Genomic DNA, 15,389 nt, shown 5'->3' on the forward strand with positions numbered 1-15,389 from the left:
TACTTTTATATGGCAAGTGTTTTCATTACTGGCCAACTGGCATATTTAATTTGTAAATGAATGCTTGTTCTTATCTATGTCTATTGTATATAGATATCACCACCAAATTTTTCTTTTAAATAGATGTGTGGGTGAGGAATTTCAGGGCTAGAGAGGAATCTTAGAAGCATAACTGAATCTTAGAAGCATAATTCATATTAATCTTACATTGTGAATAACTTGCTTTTAGTTGAATTTTGGATCGTGGTAAATATAGCTGTGTGAATCAGAACAAAGCATGATTGTGTGAGAGCAGAGGAGTGAACAGTTCATTTCAGTTATGTGCTGTACATCAGTGTCAAACTCTAACAGCTCTGTGTTCAAAGCCTGTATGTTAAAAGCTGAGGGAAGAAAATATGAATTTAAAGTGCTGCTTTAAATTGCATACAGCTAGAAAGCCTCCATGTTGTTAATAAAATGCACTTACCGATTTCTCACACAATTAAAAATCTTTTTCTGAGGAAATTATGCTCTGTATTTCTTACTGTCTTTCTTTGTTTTTTCTAGGGAGGTTTTCAAAATGGATGACTGGAAACCACTTCTTGTTCTTCTCTTTGTTTCCAGCTTCTGCTCTATAGATGCACAGCAGACCGGTAATACACTAAAGAAATGACTCTTCTTCAAGTTGATAGCAAAATTAATTTTTTTCCATTTATACCCAATGCAAGAGAGAGATGAAAAATTGATTGCAGTTTATTCTTTGTATAACTAGGGATAACATGGTATGTTTTTATGAAAGATATAGTTAAACTAGGATAAGATAGTGTCCTAAAAATGCAAAATTAAAGGTAACAGCTCATTAAAATCTGGTTTTGTTCATGTGTGCTGAGGTTCTGTATTTTCAAAAGCAATGAAAAACTTACAATTATAAGACCACCAAGAACAAGATAAGTGATGGGATTTAGCATTTTTATTTTGGTAGTCAGGTCTTCTGGAAGGTCAGCTTGAGAAAGTGTTCTGTCCAGTTACAGAACATTTTCTGCATGACTGTTGGTTTAAGGAAATAATAACTGTTTCATCCATGCCCTACTAGTACCATATGCTTCTGAAAGGTCTGGAAACATGTGAGTTTAGTATTTACTACAAGTAAATGTGGTTAGTCCTGTTTAAGTTGCTGTGAATTTATTTTTTCCCTTCAGATAATAAATATTTAGTAATGTATGCTTGCAGAATGGAGCTCGAAGTGCATGAGTAACTTTTCCTTTGGGCTCACTTGACAGCAGGTCAATGCATTCTTATGGTTGTGGTTCACATACAGAAGTGTGTACAGCAATTACCATATGCATTTACTATATACGAGTTCTGAGCACGCTGTGTATGGAAATTGTGTTGGGAATTTCAGTATCTTTCCTTTGCCTAAGAATGGTGTTGCAGAAGGATGTTGCTTCTGACTGCCTGTATGATGAACAGGGGAAAAGAAGGAACTAGTGGGTGCTGAGGATTTACCAGGATAGATGGAAGTATTTTTCTGCAAAAGGCCAATAGGTCTTGGATTCTGAAAAGCGATCAGGAGGCAAAATGACTCTTCCATTAGATTACACATCCTGTAGGAAAACAGGAAAGTTACAAAATGTTTCTTCAGTCTGCAGGAAAGCTTCTATAGCAGACATTGTCTTCCTGGTAGATGGACCCTGGAGTATAGGGACAAAGAACTTCAAGGTCATGCAAGACTTCTTGTACACGATGGTCAATGGCTTTGATATTGGGCAAGACAAAATCTGTGTTAGCATGATTCAGTACAGTGATGTGCCATACACTGAGTTCTTGTTGAACACTTAACTATAACAAGAACGATATCTTACAGAAGATACAGAAATTACATTACAAAGGAGGAGGCACCAAAACTAGGCAGAGCCTCCAGTTGATGCTAGAGTATCACTTCATAGCAAGTGCTGGTAGCCAAAAGGAAGAAGGGGTTCCTCAAATCACTGTGGTGATAACAAATGGACAGGCTGAAGATAATGTTCAAAACCCAGCCACAGCAATCAAGGGTGCTGGCATCACATTGTACGCCATAGGTGTTAAAGGTTCTCCTTTGTCTAAGCTTCAAGAAATAGCTAGTGAGCTAGCTGATAAGCATGTCTATGAAGTAGAAGATTTTGCTTCTCTGCAGGGACTCTCTCACAGTATTCTACAGATGCTTTGTACTACGCTAGAGGAGATAGCTGGGCCAGTCACCCAGGTTGCCTATGGTATGTCCTGAAAGAGCTGTTTTCTTCCCAGCTTTATTTTTTTCTATGTATAGATGAAGTACATGGAATTGCATTGTGTTGCCAAAATACAGGTTTTAACTTCTTGCATCTTCCATATATTGCTAACGGGCTTTCAATAATATCAACTCATAACTGCGATAAATTTTGAGTACCTGTCTGCCTTTAAATTATTCAAAATAATGGTGGGAGAGGGGGAAGGTGAAGGGAGGAAGGGGACGGCAGAAGCACACAACACAGTTGTAATGTATTTCATGAATGATAAAATGTACAGTCAGTTCTTCCTTGCTCGTGAACAAAGCTAGAGAAGAAACTGCAGTAATTCATTCTTCTATGTGATCTTCCCTGGGCAGCTTGCAGAAAAGCCACATTGGCAGATCTTGTCTTTTTAGTGGATACTTCAACAAGTATTGTCCAGGAGAACTTCCAGAACGTGAAGAACTTCCTCTCCACCTTGGTTTTGTGTCTTGATGTTGGCCTTGATGCGATCCGAGTTGGGCTGGCACAATACAGTGATGAGATTTACCAAGAATTCTTGCTGAATCAGTATTTATTGAAAAGTGATGTTTTGGAGCAGATTGAGAATTTGCCATATAGGAGTGGAGAAGCTTACACAGGGAGAGCTCTGGATTTTGTCAGCAGAGTGTATTTCACTGAACCTGCTGGTAGCAAAGCTGAGGGCTATGTCCCGCAGGTAGCCATTCTAATCATGGGTGGAGAATCCAGTGATAAAGTTGAATTGCCTGCCAGGAAGCTGAGGAACAGAGGAATCTCCCCCTATGTTGTTGGAATTGGTGTCCAGAATACAGCGGAGCTTCAACAAATAGCCAGCAAACCTTTTGGTAAGTATCTGTACAGCACTGGCAGCTTTCATGACCTTCAAGACCTCTCCACAAGACTTTTGGGAAAGTTTTGCTTTGCAATTGAAAGTCAAATAGAAGGTAAGAAGTTGTCCTTACACTTGTGCCATTTCAGTTTCTCATACTGTGTAACTGTGAAAATAGGGTGCAAAGAAAGTGGTCCTGGTTTTGATGTTGTTTACATCAGTGTTACTGTCATGTAACATGATTGAAAACAATGGGGCTGATTTTGAGTTAGGTTGCAGTTCAGGATGATGTCCCTGTTCTTTTAAACACATTTCAGCGTCTATGTTGAAGCCAGCGAGGTTTAATTGTTAAAGTAGGAAAGTAAGCTTATGCTCAGTCCTCTCTGTAATCTGAGCCTTAATGTATTGAAAAGAAAATAAGGGTCAGATTCACAGGTTCTGTGAATTACACTCAATTTCATCTCATTGGAGCTGGTGGAGCTTTTTTTAGAAAACATTTTGTTTTGATGTCGTTGAACAGTTTAACAGAGAATTATTTCTTGATTAAGCTATGCTTTTGGTAACTCTCTTAATTGCTCCAAAAACCTAATTCTGAAGTTAAACATTCTAGGAGTGACAAAAATGAAGGAAAGCCATATTTTCCCATCTTTTCAATACATTTGCTGAACAGCAAGATTCACAGAAAATGTATTTTTCCTGTTTCTTCAAGGACTATTATTGTTGAATGGTGAAAGGGGGAGGGATATAAAAAAGGCATAGTAGCGAAACTAAAATTTAAAAAAAAATGGGGTTTAAAACAATGATGAATGTTTAAAATGTACTGTAGTTTTAATTTAAAAAGGAAACTTTTTTTCTGGTTTTGCTGAGGTCAGTGTGGCTATCCCCACTAGTTTTTCACTATGATGAGAAAAGGTTAGGGGTTACAGACTGTGCTGGTAGTTAGCCACTTGGCTTTAATCCCCTTCTCTGTCATAAAATGTTACACCGAAGGATAGATTTAGGTCCAGTTTCATTTGTCTTGCATCTGATGTGCCCTCCAGATATGCGTATCTCTTTTCACTGACTGTAAGTGAAGTTAGAATTTTTCTTAGGACTTTTTTTGCAGGGGTAACTTTGCTAGAATTCTTTGCTTAATTTGTCAAAATATAGCATAGCAATTAGAATCGCTATTAATATAGCGATTATATAGCATGCTTAATGGTATGCTGTAGACTTAAAACTTCAGTCTAAACTTAAAATTGTGGAGATCAATGGAAAGGTTGTAATTTTCGTTTAGCTTACATTGAAAGCCAGGTCTAGGTATAGATTAACAGTATTCCTTTCAGCAACTCATCTGTCACTTCTTTCCCCCTCTGTGCAGCATTTGCAAAACAATATGCTAATGTTATTTTCCTTATTGACTCCACTGAGAACATGAGGCCTTTGGGAAAGTAAAACAGTTCATCTCCCAAATAGTCAGACAGCTCGATGTTGGGTTTAACAAGTATAGGATTGGCCTAGCCCAGTTTAGTGGCATAGGACAGGTGGAGTTTTTACTGAACACACATGAAAATAAAGAAGAGGTGCTTGACCACATTCAGCACACCATTACATTCACTGGAGGCTCATCAAAGGCTGGAAGTGCTGTGGAGTTTTTGCAGGAAACCATTTTCATGGACAGTGCTGGAAGCCAGCTCAGTGAAGGCACTCCACAGGTTGTAGTGATCATCCCGCCCTCTGGATCCAGAGACAGTATCATGGAGGCAGCCTGGATGTTAGAAGAGGTGGGAGTAAAAGTTGTCTCAGCTGATGCTGGATACTTTGAGGATGAAGAAAAGGTGAGAGCCTCCTCTAGCATGACTTCTCAGACTTATGAAGGGGAGAGCATTGACCTTCTCCAGCAAAACATTGTCAGTGATATGGAAGCCTCACTTCAGAGGCTTTCTGACCTTGATCCAAGTGGGCCAGCCGGTATGGTGGATCACCAGAGCGAAAACAGCAGCCTGACTAGCTTCTAACTAGCTAGTAATCCAGAGCAACTTCTCAGGTGGCTGTGAGGGAAGAACAGAGTGCAAATGGCTGGCAGTTCTGCTTTTACAGAGGTGCTATATTGACAAAATATTTACCACCTTTGTCTGGGTGGTGGCAATACTTGCCTATGCACAGTTTGTTGTAATTACCTGTGTAAACCAAGGGGAACAGGGCAGTGGTCTAGAGGGGTTAGCTGCAGTGGAATTGCCTGTTTGACTGGCAGGACAATTTTGCTTGAATTTTGTTTGTAGAAAATTGCCATAAGGGAGTTTGTATTTAATCACAGAATAGCTTCCATAATATCCAGAGGTGTCCTGGTTAGCAGTCACTCTTCAGGGGAGTGAGAAAAGCATTTTTCTTGCAGACTTCCCTGTAGTGTGGGTAAGGGGCTGGTTAAGGCATGCTGTTTGTTTCAGGGATTTCTTTTACTGTGAAAAGCAATACATAAATCTCTGCTCTTCAGCACTGATAGGGATTTAGATTTCATGTTTTATTGTAGCACCATCTTGCATATTACCTTGAGATGATCCTTGTTGTAATAACCTATTCTGATTGTCCCACCAATTATCCCATGGTGTGACTTATATTAATCTTACCTTCCTTTTGTTTACTTTGCTTTAAGTGTGTTCCAGTGTGACTGTTGCAGACATTGTGTTTCTTGTGGATGAATCCAGCAAAATTGGGTCAAAAAACTTCCAGCTGATAAGGGCCTTTCTGTTAAAAATTGTTAATGCCCTAGATATTGGTCCAAGTAATGTAAGAGTTGGGCTAGTACTGTACAGTAATGAACCAAAGCTAGAGTTCACCCTGGACACATTCGAGGATAAATTGGAAATCCTGAACTACTTGAAGAATTTACCATATTGAGGGGGGCAAACATACACTGGAGCAGCCATTGAATTCCTGAGGAAGAAGGTTTTTACTCAAGAAGCAGGCAGCAGGAAGAAGCAAGGAGCACAGCAAATTGCTGTGGTTATCACCAATGGCCAGTCCTTGGATGATTACACTGAAGCAGCACCTAAACTAAGACATAAAGGTGTTAATGTCTATGCTGTGAGCATCCAGAATATCACACAGAGTAGCAATCTTGATAAAATTGCAACTTGTCCCCCAAGGAAACATGTCACCACCCTGAAGTTTTTTCTACAGCTGTCAAATATTGCATGGAAAATAAAGAAACAGCTTGGTAATGAGATTGTGACAGAAACGTCTGTAGTCCCATTACAGTTGCGAGAATGAAAAAAGGTAAGAAGTGCATAGATAATTGTCGTTTCAGAACTGCCAGGCTTGCTGTTGGTATGTGCACCATCTGCACTTAATGCAAGAGGAAATTAACATTCAGAAAGGTTTTAGTAAGGTTCATGAAGTTCTGGTCATGATTGACCCAAATATCACCAAGGTAAGAGCTGACCTGCTTAGAACCAGGCTCAGGGGCCAGGCTCAGGGGTCTGGGGTCAGGCTCAGGCATCGGAGGTCATGGTCAGGTGTCAAGCTCAGCGGTTGGGGGTCACAGTCAGGGGTCAGAGTTAGGAGTTAGGGCCAGGCTTAGGGGTTAGGGGCCCCATAGCCTTTATGTAGTGCATGGATCATCTGGTTTTACAGACCTGCAGTTCAAAAATGTGCACTGCCTCATAGAAGCAGTAGTTAATGACTCAGTGATTGGTGTGTGTAAATTTCAAGTTCCCACTCTCCTCTGAGTCTGAGTACAGAAGCAGTATTCAACTTGAAGCCTTTGTCAGGACAGCCCTTCACAGGAAGAGCTTTGAGCTTTGCCAGGCAGAGATTTGGTGTGAACTAGGGTGGGTGTGTACCTTTCCTTGCTGTCATGAGGATCCTTATTACTGATAAACCAACTGAAAAACCATTGGATGAGCCAACCTTCCCATGACCATAAAAGCTTTGAAGGGAGGTGAAATCAACTTAACTGCTGTTGGAGTGAACAAAGCAAGCAGAGCAGAACTTGAAGAGATTACTGAAGGTCAAGAAAGATGACTCTTTGCACAGAGCTATGATGCACTGCCAATAAAAATGTTAGGGAACTCTAGTTCTGCAATGAAAGTTACAGGCAAGAATTCTCTCCACTTCAGGGGTACCTACATGCTGTCTTCACAGCAGTCAAGTGGGGTTTTTCCTCACAGTGGCCCTTCAGGTAGCAAGAGGATGAGTATGGTGAGTGGTGTAGTTAATCTGACTTACTGGTAGGTAAAGTCTGACCTCCCTCAGCTGAGGGTCTGTCTTTGGTTACAAGCTCTGTCTTGTTACGACTCTCCCAGCTGATATTTTAGATGATACGTAAAGATCTGTGATTTCTTCTGCAAGTTAATAGTGGAAAAGGATGGATTTTATCTATGCATGGAAGATCTCTGGGTTGAAGTAGGATAGATGATGGGTTGGCTTTGCATGGCCTTGCTGTGAACAGCTTCTGTGACTAAAGGACTGCAGAGAACAAGAAAAAGATTAAACACTGCCAAGGTTATGTTCCTTACTAATTGTTTGGAGGGTTTTTTTTCTGTTTGTTTTCCCCTCTGCTTTTCCCTAAGTTTGCAGCAGTCAAGTGGCAGATCTGGTACTCCTGATAGAAAGCATATCAAAAAGTAACTTTTCTGTCATGAAGACCTTTATGTTGGAAGTTGTGGACAGCTTTGTTATTTCTAGGGAAAAAATACATGTTGGAGTAGTCCAGTACAGCCAAGAGCCCCAGACAGAATTTTAATGAGTTCTATACTGACACCATGATAAAGGAACAGATCAACAGAATAGAGCAATTGCAGTCCTCTGCGTTCATTGGCAAAGGGCTGAGGCTTGTCCAGAGCCTTTTTCAGCCTGCCAATGGGGGCCACAAGAGCCAAGGAGCCTCACAGAACCTTGTAGTGATTACAGGCGGGTACTCTGCTGACAGGGTGGAGCATGTAGCAATGGCTTTGAGAAGCGATGGGATCCATGTCTTTGCAGTTGGCATAGGGTTTATAAACTCCTTTGAGCTGCTTTTAATAGCTGGTGATGCAAAGAGAGTGTTCACAGTGGAAAACTTTGATGCACTGAAAACCATTGAGAGGAATATTGTTAATCAGGTCTGTGAATCCGAAGATGTTCCTAGCCAGGGTAAGTAACAAATGTTTTGTTGAGTGTACTATAGCGAATATCCACATGGCTACATGCAGTCCCTGATAAAAGTACCTGAGCTAGCTGGACAGCAATGCAACTGTTTTACCAAAGAATACTGCTCAGGTTACTCAGTCTTGCAACTTTCTAGACTTGCGCCTTGCTTCAGTCAAGAACCACTACACTCTTTGCTATGGTACATAGCTTCTGAGCTAAGACAGTGCTTCACATCTAGCGTTCATATTCATAGCTCCTCAGTATCTGAAAGGAGCCAGAGCAGATATGCCCAATATATCCTAATCAAAAGAGAGAAACAGACAATTCAGTGGTATTTAAAAAAGAGCCTTCCAAAAACCTTTGTCATCTACAACTGACCATACAGCTTCAGCATGACAGTCCCAGTCAGCAGCAACTGTTGACAAAACTTAAGTCTCATGGAGGCACCGTGGAGAGGAGGTGTGAGAAAATCCATCCTTGGATATGTGGGAGGTCTTGGCAACGTGTAAGCAGCAAATCCACATTAACACTGTGATGCTACCCAAAAGCTTTCCCTGTATACAAAACAGGAGGTGGTATCTTTTACTAAATCTTCTTGGTGGCAACAGAGCTTGGATGCCACACAGCCTGAGAAGCTCCCAACCCCAAAGAAAATAAGGGTTCAGTATTGCCTTTGATTAATATAGCAACTTTTATCAGATGTCAGATGCTGGTTTTGTATCTGAGTTTATTCTGACTTGGTGCTGCGGTATCAGTCACCTGTGATGTGGGAAGTCTGAAGCAGAAAACATACACAATTGCTCTTTAAAATTACATATTCATGCCAGTTATGTATTAAGATAATACTGTAGATGTGTTTGTTAAATTGCAAAAATAAAAATGTAGTGAATGACAAGTCAAAAAGCTGAGCTCTTCCTACTGAAGATGAGGGGGACCTACTGTGGTGTAAGGGGATAGCATTGATTGGGGGTAGCAGGAGGAGACAGTGCTGGAGCGGTTCTTCTCTCTGTACCCATCCTTACAGGGACTGTGACTGTCCTTTAGAGCTCCTTGTTGTCTTCCCTGTGTTTTCACCATATAGGTGATGTTTTACATGTGTTGGATACATGTTCTTTGTTCTCTTTGTTATACCATAAAACTGATCCTGCCCAGCTCTCCAGGTTTCATTCCCTCAGTGACCAGAAACTTACTGTGAGAAAGGAACACAGGGTTGATGACACTGCTTGTCTAAGGCTTTTTGTAACAGCAGCTGAACAAATAGATAACTTTGCCTCTCCTGCACCCTGGGCTTGTGAGATCTTAAACACAGCAAAACTGGCTGGTGTTTGCTGGGGTGTTGGGGGCCAAAATAAAGAGCTGAGCCTTCCCTCCTAAAGCTACTTTGTGTGAATTACATGGGTGGTTTTCAGAGAGGAGGAGAGCTGAGCCTGTTCCACTGTGAGCTCTGCACCCCAACTCCATCTTTTTCCCCATCGAGAGCTGAGCAAACCTCCAGCTGAAAAGGCATCCCCGGCTCCTGAAAGCAGAGAGAGAGAGGGCTGCTGTGGAAGGGGTGTGTGCTGCCATGGAACAGCGTGACTGTGGCTGATGCAGTAGCACCTCCTGGTGTTTCATGGCCAGGCAACAGGGAGATTTAATGGGACATGCAACAGTAAACTTGATATGTATATAGGCACACTTGTTTAGAGAGAGAGAAGTTTGGGAAAGCATATTGGCTTTGATCTCACCGATGCATGTATGTATTGTTCAGTTCTGCATAAATTTGTCTCATAAAACAACAATCAACTTCCTGTGAAGCCTGTTTTATCTTGTCCTGTCATCTGTTTTCCTATATTCACTGACCTTCTTTCCTGTAATAAATCTATTAATTCCCCTTTCTCCAGTCACCTTCTCTTATAAACTGCTAGATTTTTTCAAATTTAAAAAACTGAATTCAAGTATGGAAAATCAACAGGGGAAAAAGATACCTTTGCAGCAGTAAGATGGGGCAGTTTGACAATGTGGATGTGTGTGGGAGAACAAGTGGCTAGAAAAAGAGGTTAGGTACACAGAAGTGTTTAGTCCTGCAAATAAATACAGATTATCAACAGAGTGATACCTACCAGAAGCTGTTTTACACGTTCTCATGCACAACACAGTAGCACAAAAGTGAATGCTTTACTGCTGGTTTTGTATTATTGCTGGTACACTGGGGAGTTGGCAGGGAATGCTTTAAGAGCTAGGCAGTGTGGATGACCAATTGTCAGGGCTAAACTGCTGAGTCCATGGTGGCCCTTCACACTGCCTCTAAATTATGTGGTTAAAAATACCCAGATCTCAGAAAAATCTCATTATGAAAACATACTGTTTGTGTGCTGGACATGAACACATACTGGAAGAAATATCCAATAAATTTTGTGTTCATGGAAATGTTTAATCAGAAACATCCCTCACAATTAGAAAAATGCTGTTCCCTGAACTGATGATGGCCTTTGCATCACAGGTGTTCTGTGAACCTTGAAATCAGATGTGCAGCCTCATAACCTGGCTAAGCGACATGACTGAGGGATGTTGTATAGATATATTTAACTGTTTAAGATAAATTTTTTCTTGTGGACTAAACAGAAAAGCTGTATAGTTTTCTTATGTTGCTCTGAGGCCTGAATGTTGCCTTTTTAGCCATAAAAACTCATTCAAGATGACCTTTTACATTTAAAGATTTTCATGCTGCTTACCAGCAAATCATACCCTCTAGGGGGCAGTTTGTACCACAAGTGAAAATACTGAAACATAATGGTGGCTGCTCTGAGGTGAAATTATTTCTGGATTTATTTCATTAAAGAGCTTTTCATTCATTCATCTTTTTCATGAGTGAGGGAAAACCGAGAAAACTGTAAGGAAGCTTAGAAGGAATAATGGTCAATAGGAACTAGCCCAAACTAGCAAACATGGAAAACAACATTGTGTTGGGTAAGTGTTTCAGAGCCAGTGGGTGAAGAAGGAAAAAATTAAGGAGAGTGCTATTTTACAGATAAAACTGCATGCCTCTGACTTCCTTGCAGAGGTACAACAATGGATGATAATGCATCTAGGGGCACAGAATAAAATTCAGACTGACGCATGAAGAATCAAGGTATGAAAGAAATAAGCCAAGTGGTTTAGCTGCTTGATGAGGGCAAGATGATTGGTGAGGAGGGAGGAATTAACCACATCACAATATTTGCTGTTATCAGGAGCTATGCAAGCGATTCCATAACTGAGGTAGCCCTCATCTTACAGCAGCTGTTATTCACAGTGGAGATATGACATTGCATGTAGGCAATGCTGCCTCTTTCTCCCATGTTTGTTTCTTTGGCCTGTTGCTTACATTTGTATATATCATCTGGTCTTGTGACAAAGTGATAAAGCACAGGTGGCCATCAAGCTTCCCACTGCAATTGGAATGTGTGTTGCACATTCTCAGTTGGTAGCAAAGCTCACGGAAACATTTGCAAGATTAGGGCCTTTGAGGACGTTTGACAGCTGGAGAACAGTGACCTGTTTTGCAGTTTGGGTATGTACATATGTCCAGTAATGTAATCCTTAGTATCTGCAAGTTCATTAGCCCCACTGAAACTGGTGGGCTGACAGGTTTTTCATAAACATAAAACACCATCTCACTGATTCCGACTTCTGGTTTTAAATCTACCACATTGAATTTTGTTTCTCTCCCACGATTCTGACAAAAGACAGGATCACAAACAGTGTATGTTTATAGTTTCCCATTTCTTCTACTTTTTTCAGATTGTGACATAGATCTTTCTATAGCAATTGATATTTCAAGGCGCATGCAGCCAGCATCCACAGTGCTTCTGAAACAGAAATTGCAAGCATTCCTCCCCAAGCTTTTACTCCAGATGAAATCACTGCCAAATACCAGCTGTAATGCTGGCTCTCCAGTCAACATTAGATTCAAGTTCCAAGTATTGGCACAGACCAAACAATTCATCTTTGACTCTGATTTTGAAGACTATGATGAAGATATCATCCAGAAGTTCTTAGATGCACAGACCACTGTGGATACCTACCTGAATGCAGACTTCTTACAGGCACTGGAGGAGAAGTTCTTTAGCGTGACCTCTGCTAAAGTTAAGGTAACTTAATAGTGTGAATGTGTATGTTGGAAAAATTATGCAGTTTGACGTTTACAGAGTGATGCTGAGTACGCCAGGGAGACAAAAAGGTAGTTCAGGAATTGGTGAATCCAATAAACAGAATCACAGAATGGTTGAGGCTGGAAGTAACCTCTGGAGGTCACCTTGTCCAACCCCCCTGCTCAAGCACGGGCAACTAGAGCAGGCTGCCCAGGACTGTGTCCAGATGGCTTTTGAGTATCTCCAAGAATGGAGACTCCAGAACCTCTCTAGGCAACCTGTGCCAGTGCTCAGTCACCTTCACAGTAAAAAAGTGTTTCCTTATGTTTATATAGAATGACCTGTTCTTTCCTTTGCCCTGATATAACTGCATATATCAGTTCCGATTCCCTAGGCACTCCTGCAGTGAGACGGTACCCAGAACATTTGGTTTAATACATATGATCATGAGAATTCATAGAGAAACCCTTCTTTTACTATGGAATGTCTTTGTACTTCAAGTAGTGGAAACAGTTCTCTTTCAGAAACTCTAAATCCTGATCCTGAATCTCTGTCCAGAATAATGACAGCTCTAAGCAGAAGTCACAGAAAACATCATCCAAGAAATTTGTTGACATAAGTTTATTTCTGTAGTTAACTTGTTGAATAATTTCAAATGACAAAGCTGAGTTCTGCTCATGGATAACTGATGATCAGGAAAATCTACATAGATGCTGCAGTTAATTCATCTGTCTTGAAGTGAGGTGAAGGGAGAGCATAAGGCTTGATCTGATCTCTTCTGAAGTGAATGGGAAATCTTTCCACTTAGGTGAGAGAAAGTTAGATCTCATTGGAGAGTTTCAGGGTCATTGCCCAGACAGTTCATTCTTAATAAGGCACTGACTCAGTAAAGCACTGAGCATGTCCTGTTGTAGCTGTTTGAATATTATCACTTAGTAAGGTCTCCATGCAGGCAGACCTTCCTGCTGAGGAAGGACAGGTTAGCCCTTGCAAAATACATAAGGGATTTCCTCTATGAACCTTATTTTAACTTTTGTAAGATGTTAATTTTAATCTGATGTGGTGTGAGAAAGCCATATTGTTATGAATTCCCCTGTTTTCAGATGCAAGTTGGCATTCTATTTTTTTACAGCATTTGCATAGATATGGCTTACCAATTTAGGTTGTAATTTGGTACATATTTAATACTACTTTTTCCCAAAGATTTCTTAAAATGTCGTTTTATTGTGAATGGGGAACATGACCACATACGATTTTGCTTCTTTTGGGCCTCAGTAGAGAGAACTTGTTTGACATACAAGTGAAAGCAGTGCTTTTTTTCTCCTAGTTGCCAATGCTGTTAGATCTCTGTTGAAGAGTTAAGCAAAGCTTCTTTCTGTTTATGCATTATTACTAGCAATAAATATGCTGCATATCTTGGCACTTTACCAGTGGATTAATACTCCTTTCTGATGCTGTTTATGTGCAAATTGAAAATACAAGACTTTAGAATGCACATGAAACCACAATTTAATCTCCTGAGCAATAATGTGCTTGTTCTGTAAAGATTTAGTTATAAACCTCCTCAGGGATATTGATTCTCTGTGGTTTGCATTTCTTTTTTTCTCTATTATTTGTTTGTTTTTCACCAAAAGAGTTGGACCTAATTCCAGCATTTTTGACAAAGCAAGACTTGGATGTGTTCCAACAAGAGCTTTGTATAAATGAAAGCTTTGTAAACATATATAATGCCCACACTAACACCCCACATTCCACCCCCCTCCATGTTTTTAAAATGAAAAGATCACCAAAAAAAAGCATCAAGCCCAGGCCTACAGTTATGTGTATTGGGTGTGGCAAGGTTTTGGTAGCAGGGGAGCTACAGGGGTGGCTTGTATGAGAAGATAGAGCCAATATTCTGTCCAATAGAGCCAATGCCAGCCGGCTCCAAGATGGACCTGCTGCTGGCCAAGGCCAAGCCCATCAGCAGCAGTGGTAGCGCCTCTGTAATAACCTATTTAAGATGGGGAAAAAAACCAATGGGACAAAAAAAGAAAGCTGGAGTGAGGAGTGAGAATATGTGAGAGAAACAACCCTGCAGACACCAAGGTCAGTGAGAAGGAGGGGGAGGAGGTGCTCCAGGTGCCGGAGCAGAGATTCCCCTGCAGCCCCTGGTGCAGACCATGGTGAGGCAGCTGTGCCCCTGCAGCCCATGGGGGTTAACGGTGGAGCAGATATCCACCTGCAGCCTGGGGAGGACCCCACGCCGGAGCAGGTGGATGTGCCTGAAGGAGGCTGTGACCCTGTGGGAAGCCCACGCTGGAGCAGGCTCTTCACAGGACGTGTGGGCCCGTGGAGAGAGAGGAGCCCACGCTGGAGCAGGTTTGCTGGCAGGACTTGTGACCCCATGGGGGACCCACGCTGGAGCAGTCTGCTCCTGAAGGACTGCACCCCATGGAAGGGACCCACGCTGGAGCAGTTTGTGAAGAACTGCAGCCCATGGGAAGGACTGACATTGGAGAAGTTCATGGAGGACTGTCTCCTGTGGGAGGGACCCCATGCTGGAGCCAGAGAAGAGTGTGAGGAGTCCTCCCCTTGAGGAGGAAGGAGGGGCAGAGATGATGTGTGATGAACTGACTGCAACCCCCATTCCCCATCCCCCTGTCCCACTGCGGGGAGGAGGTATAGAAAATTGTGAGTGAAGTTGAGCCTGGGAAGAAGGGAGGGGTCGGGGGAAGGTGTTTTCAGATTTGGTTTTATTTCTCATTACCCTACTCTGTTTTGATTGGTAATAAATTAAACTGCTTTTCCCCAAGTCAAGTCTGTTTTGCCCATGATGGTAATTGCTGAGTGATCTCTCCCTGTCCTTATCTCAACCCACGAGCTTTTCATTACATTTTCTCTCCCCTGTCCAGTTGAGAAGGGGAGTGATAGAGCGGCTTTGGTGGGCACTTGGCATCCAGCCTGGGTCAACCCACCACACTGTGATGTGTTTACCCATCCATGGTCCAGCTCTCCACTGTATCACACTCTGCTTGAGCAAATGTAGACTCAGTACCAGTGCCTCTGTATTGGATGTTTGAGAACTTTCCATCACCAGAGTCAACTCTGCCT

The 15,389-nt window shown here is 41.6% G+C and overlaps 2 protein-coding genes across 2 annotated transcripts in view; both read left to right on the forward strand.

Annotated features, from left to right (window-relative positions):
- Positions 1 to 506: 506 nt before the first annotated feature.
- LOC104037878 (collagen alpha-4(VI) chain-like) overlaps positions 507 to 15,389 on the forward strand; it is a 51,567-nt gene continuing 36,684 nt past the window's right edge. Inside the window, 13 exon segments of the mRNA XM_075705005.1 lie at positions 507 to 530; positions 533 to 632; positions 1,260 to 1,262; positions 2,603 to 3,190; positions 4,436 to 4,495; positions 4,498 to 5,025; positions 5,708 to 6,311; positions 6,653 to 6,762; positions 6,765 to 6,956; positions 6,959 to 7,174; positions 7,626 to 7,794; positions 7,796 to 8,187; positions 11,947 to 12,296. Coding sequence (XP_075561120.1) covers positions 507 to 530; positions 533 to 632; positions 1,260 to 1,262; positions 2,603 to 3,190; positions 4,436 to 4,495; positions 4,498 to 5,025; positions 5,708 to 6,311; positions 6,653 to 6,762; positions 6,765 to 6,956; positions 6,959 to 7,174; positions 7,626 to 7,794; positions 7,796 to 8,187; positions 11,947 to 12,296 — 3,336 coding nt within the window.
- Positions 1,558 to 2,242, forward strand: LOC142592938 (collagen alpha-1(XII) chain-like). The gene is given in 2 exon segments (XM_075705633.1): positions 1,558 to 1,815; positions 1,817 to 2,242. Coding segments are annotated over 2 exon segments (684 nt in total).

Source organism: Pelecanus crispus, chromosome 2 (assembly GCF_030463565.1).
Source record: "Pelecanus crispus isolate bPelCri1 chromosome 2, bPelCri1.pri, whole genome shotgun sequence".
Lineage (NCBI taxonomy): Eukaryota > Metazoa > Chordata > Aves > Pelecaniformes > Pelecanidae > Pelecanus > Pelecanus crispus.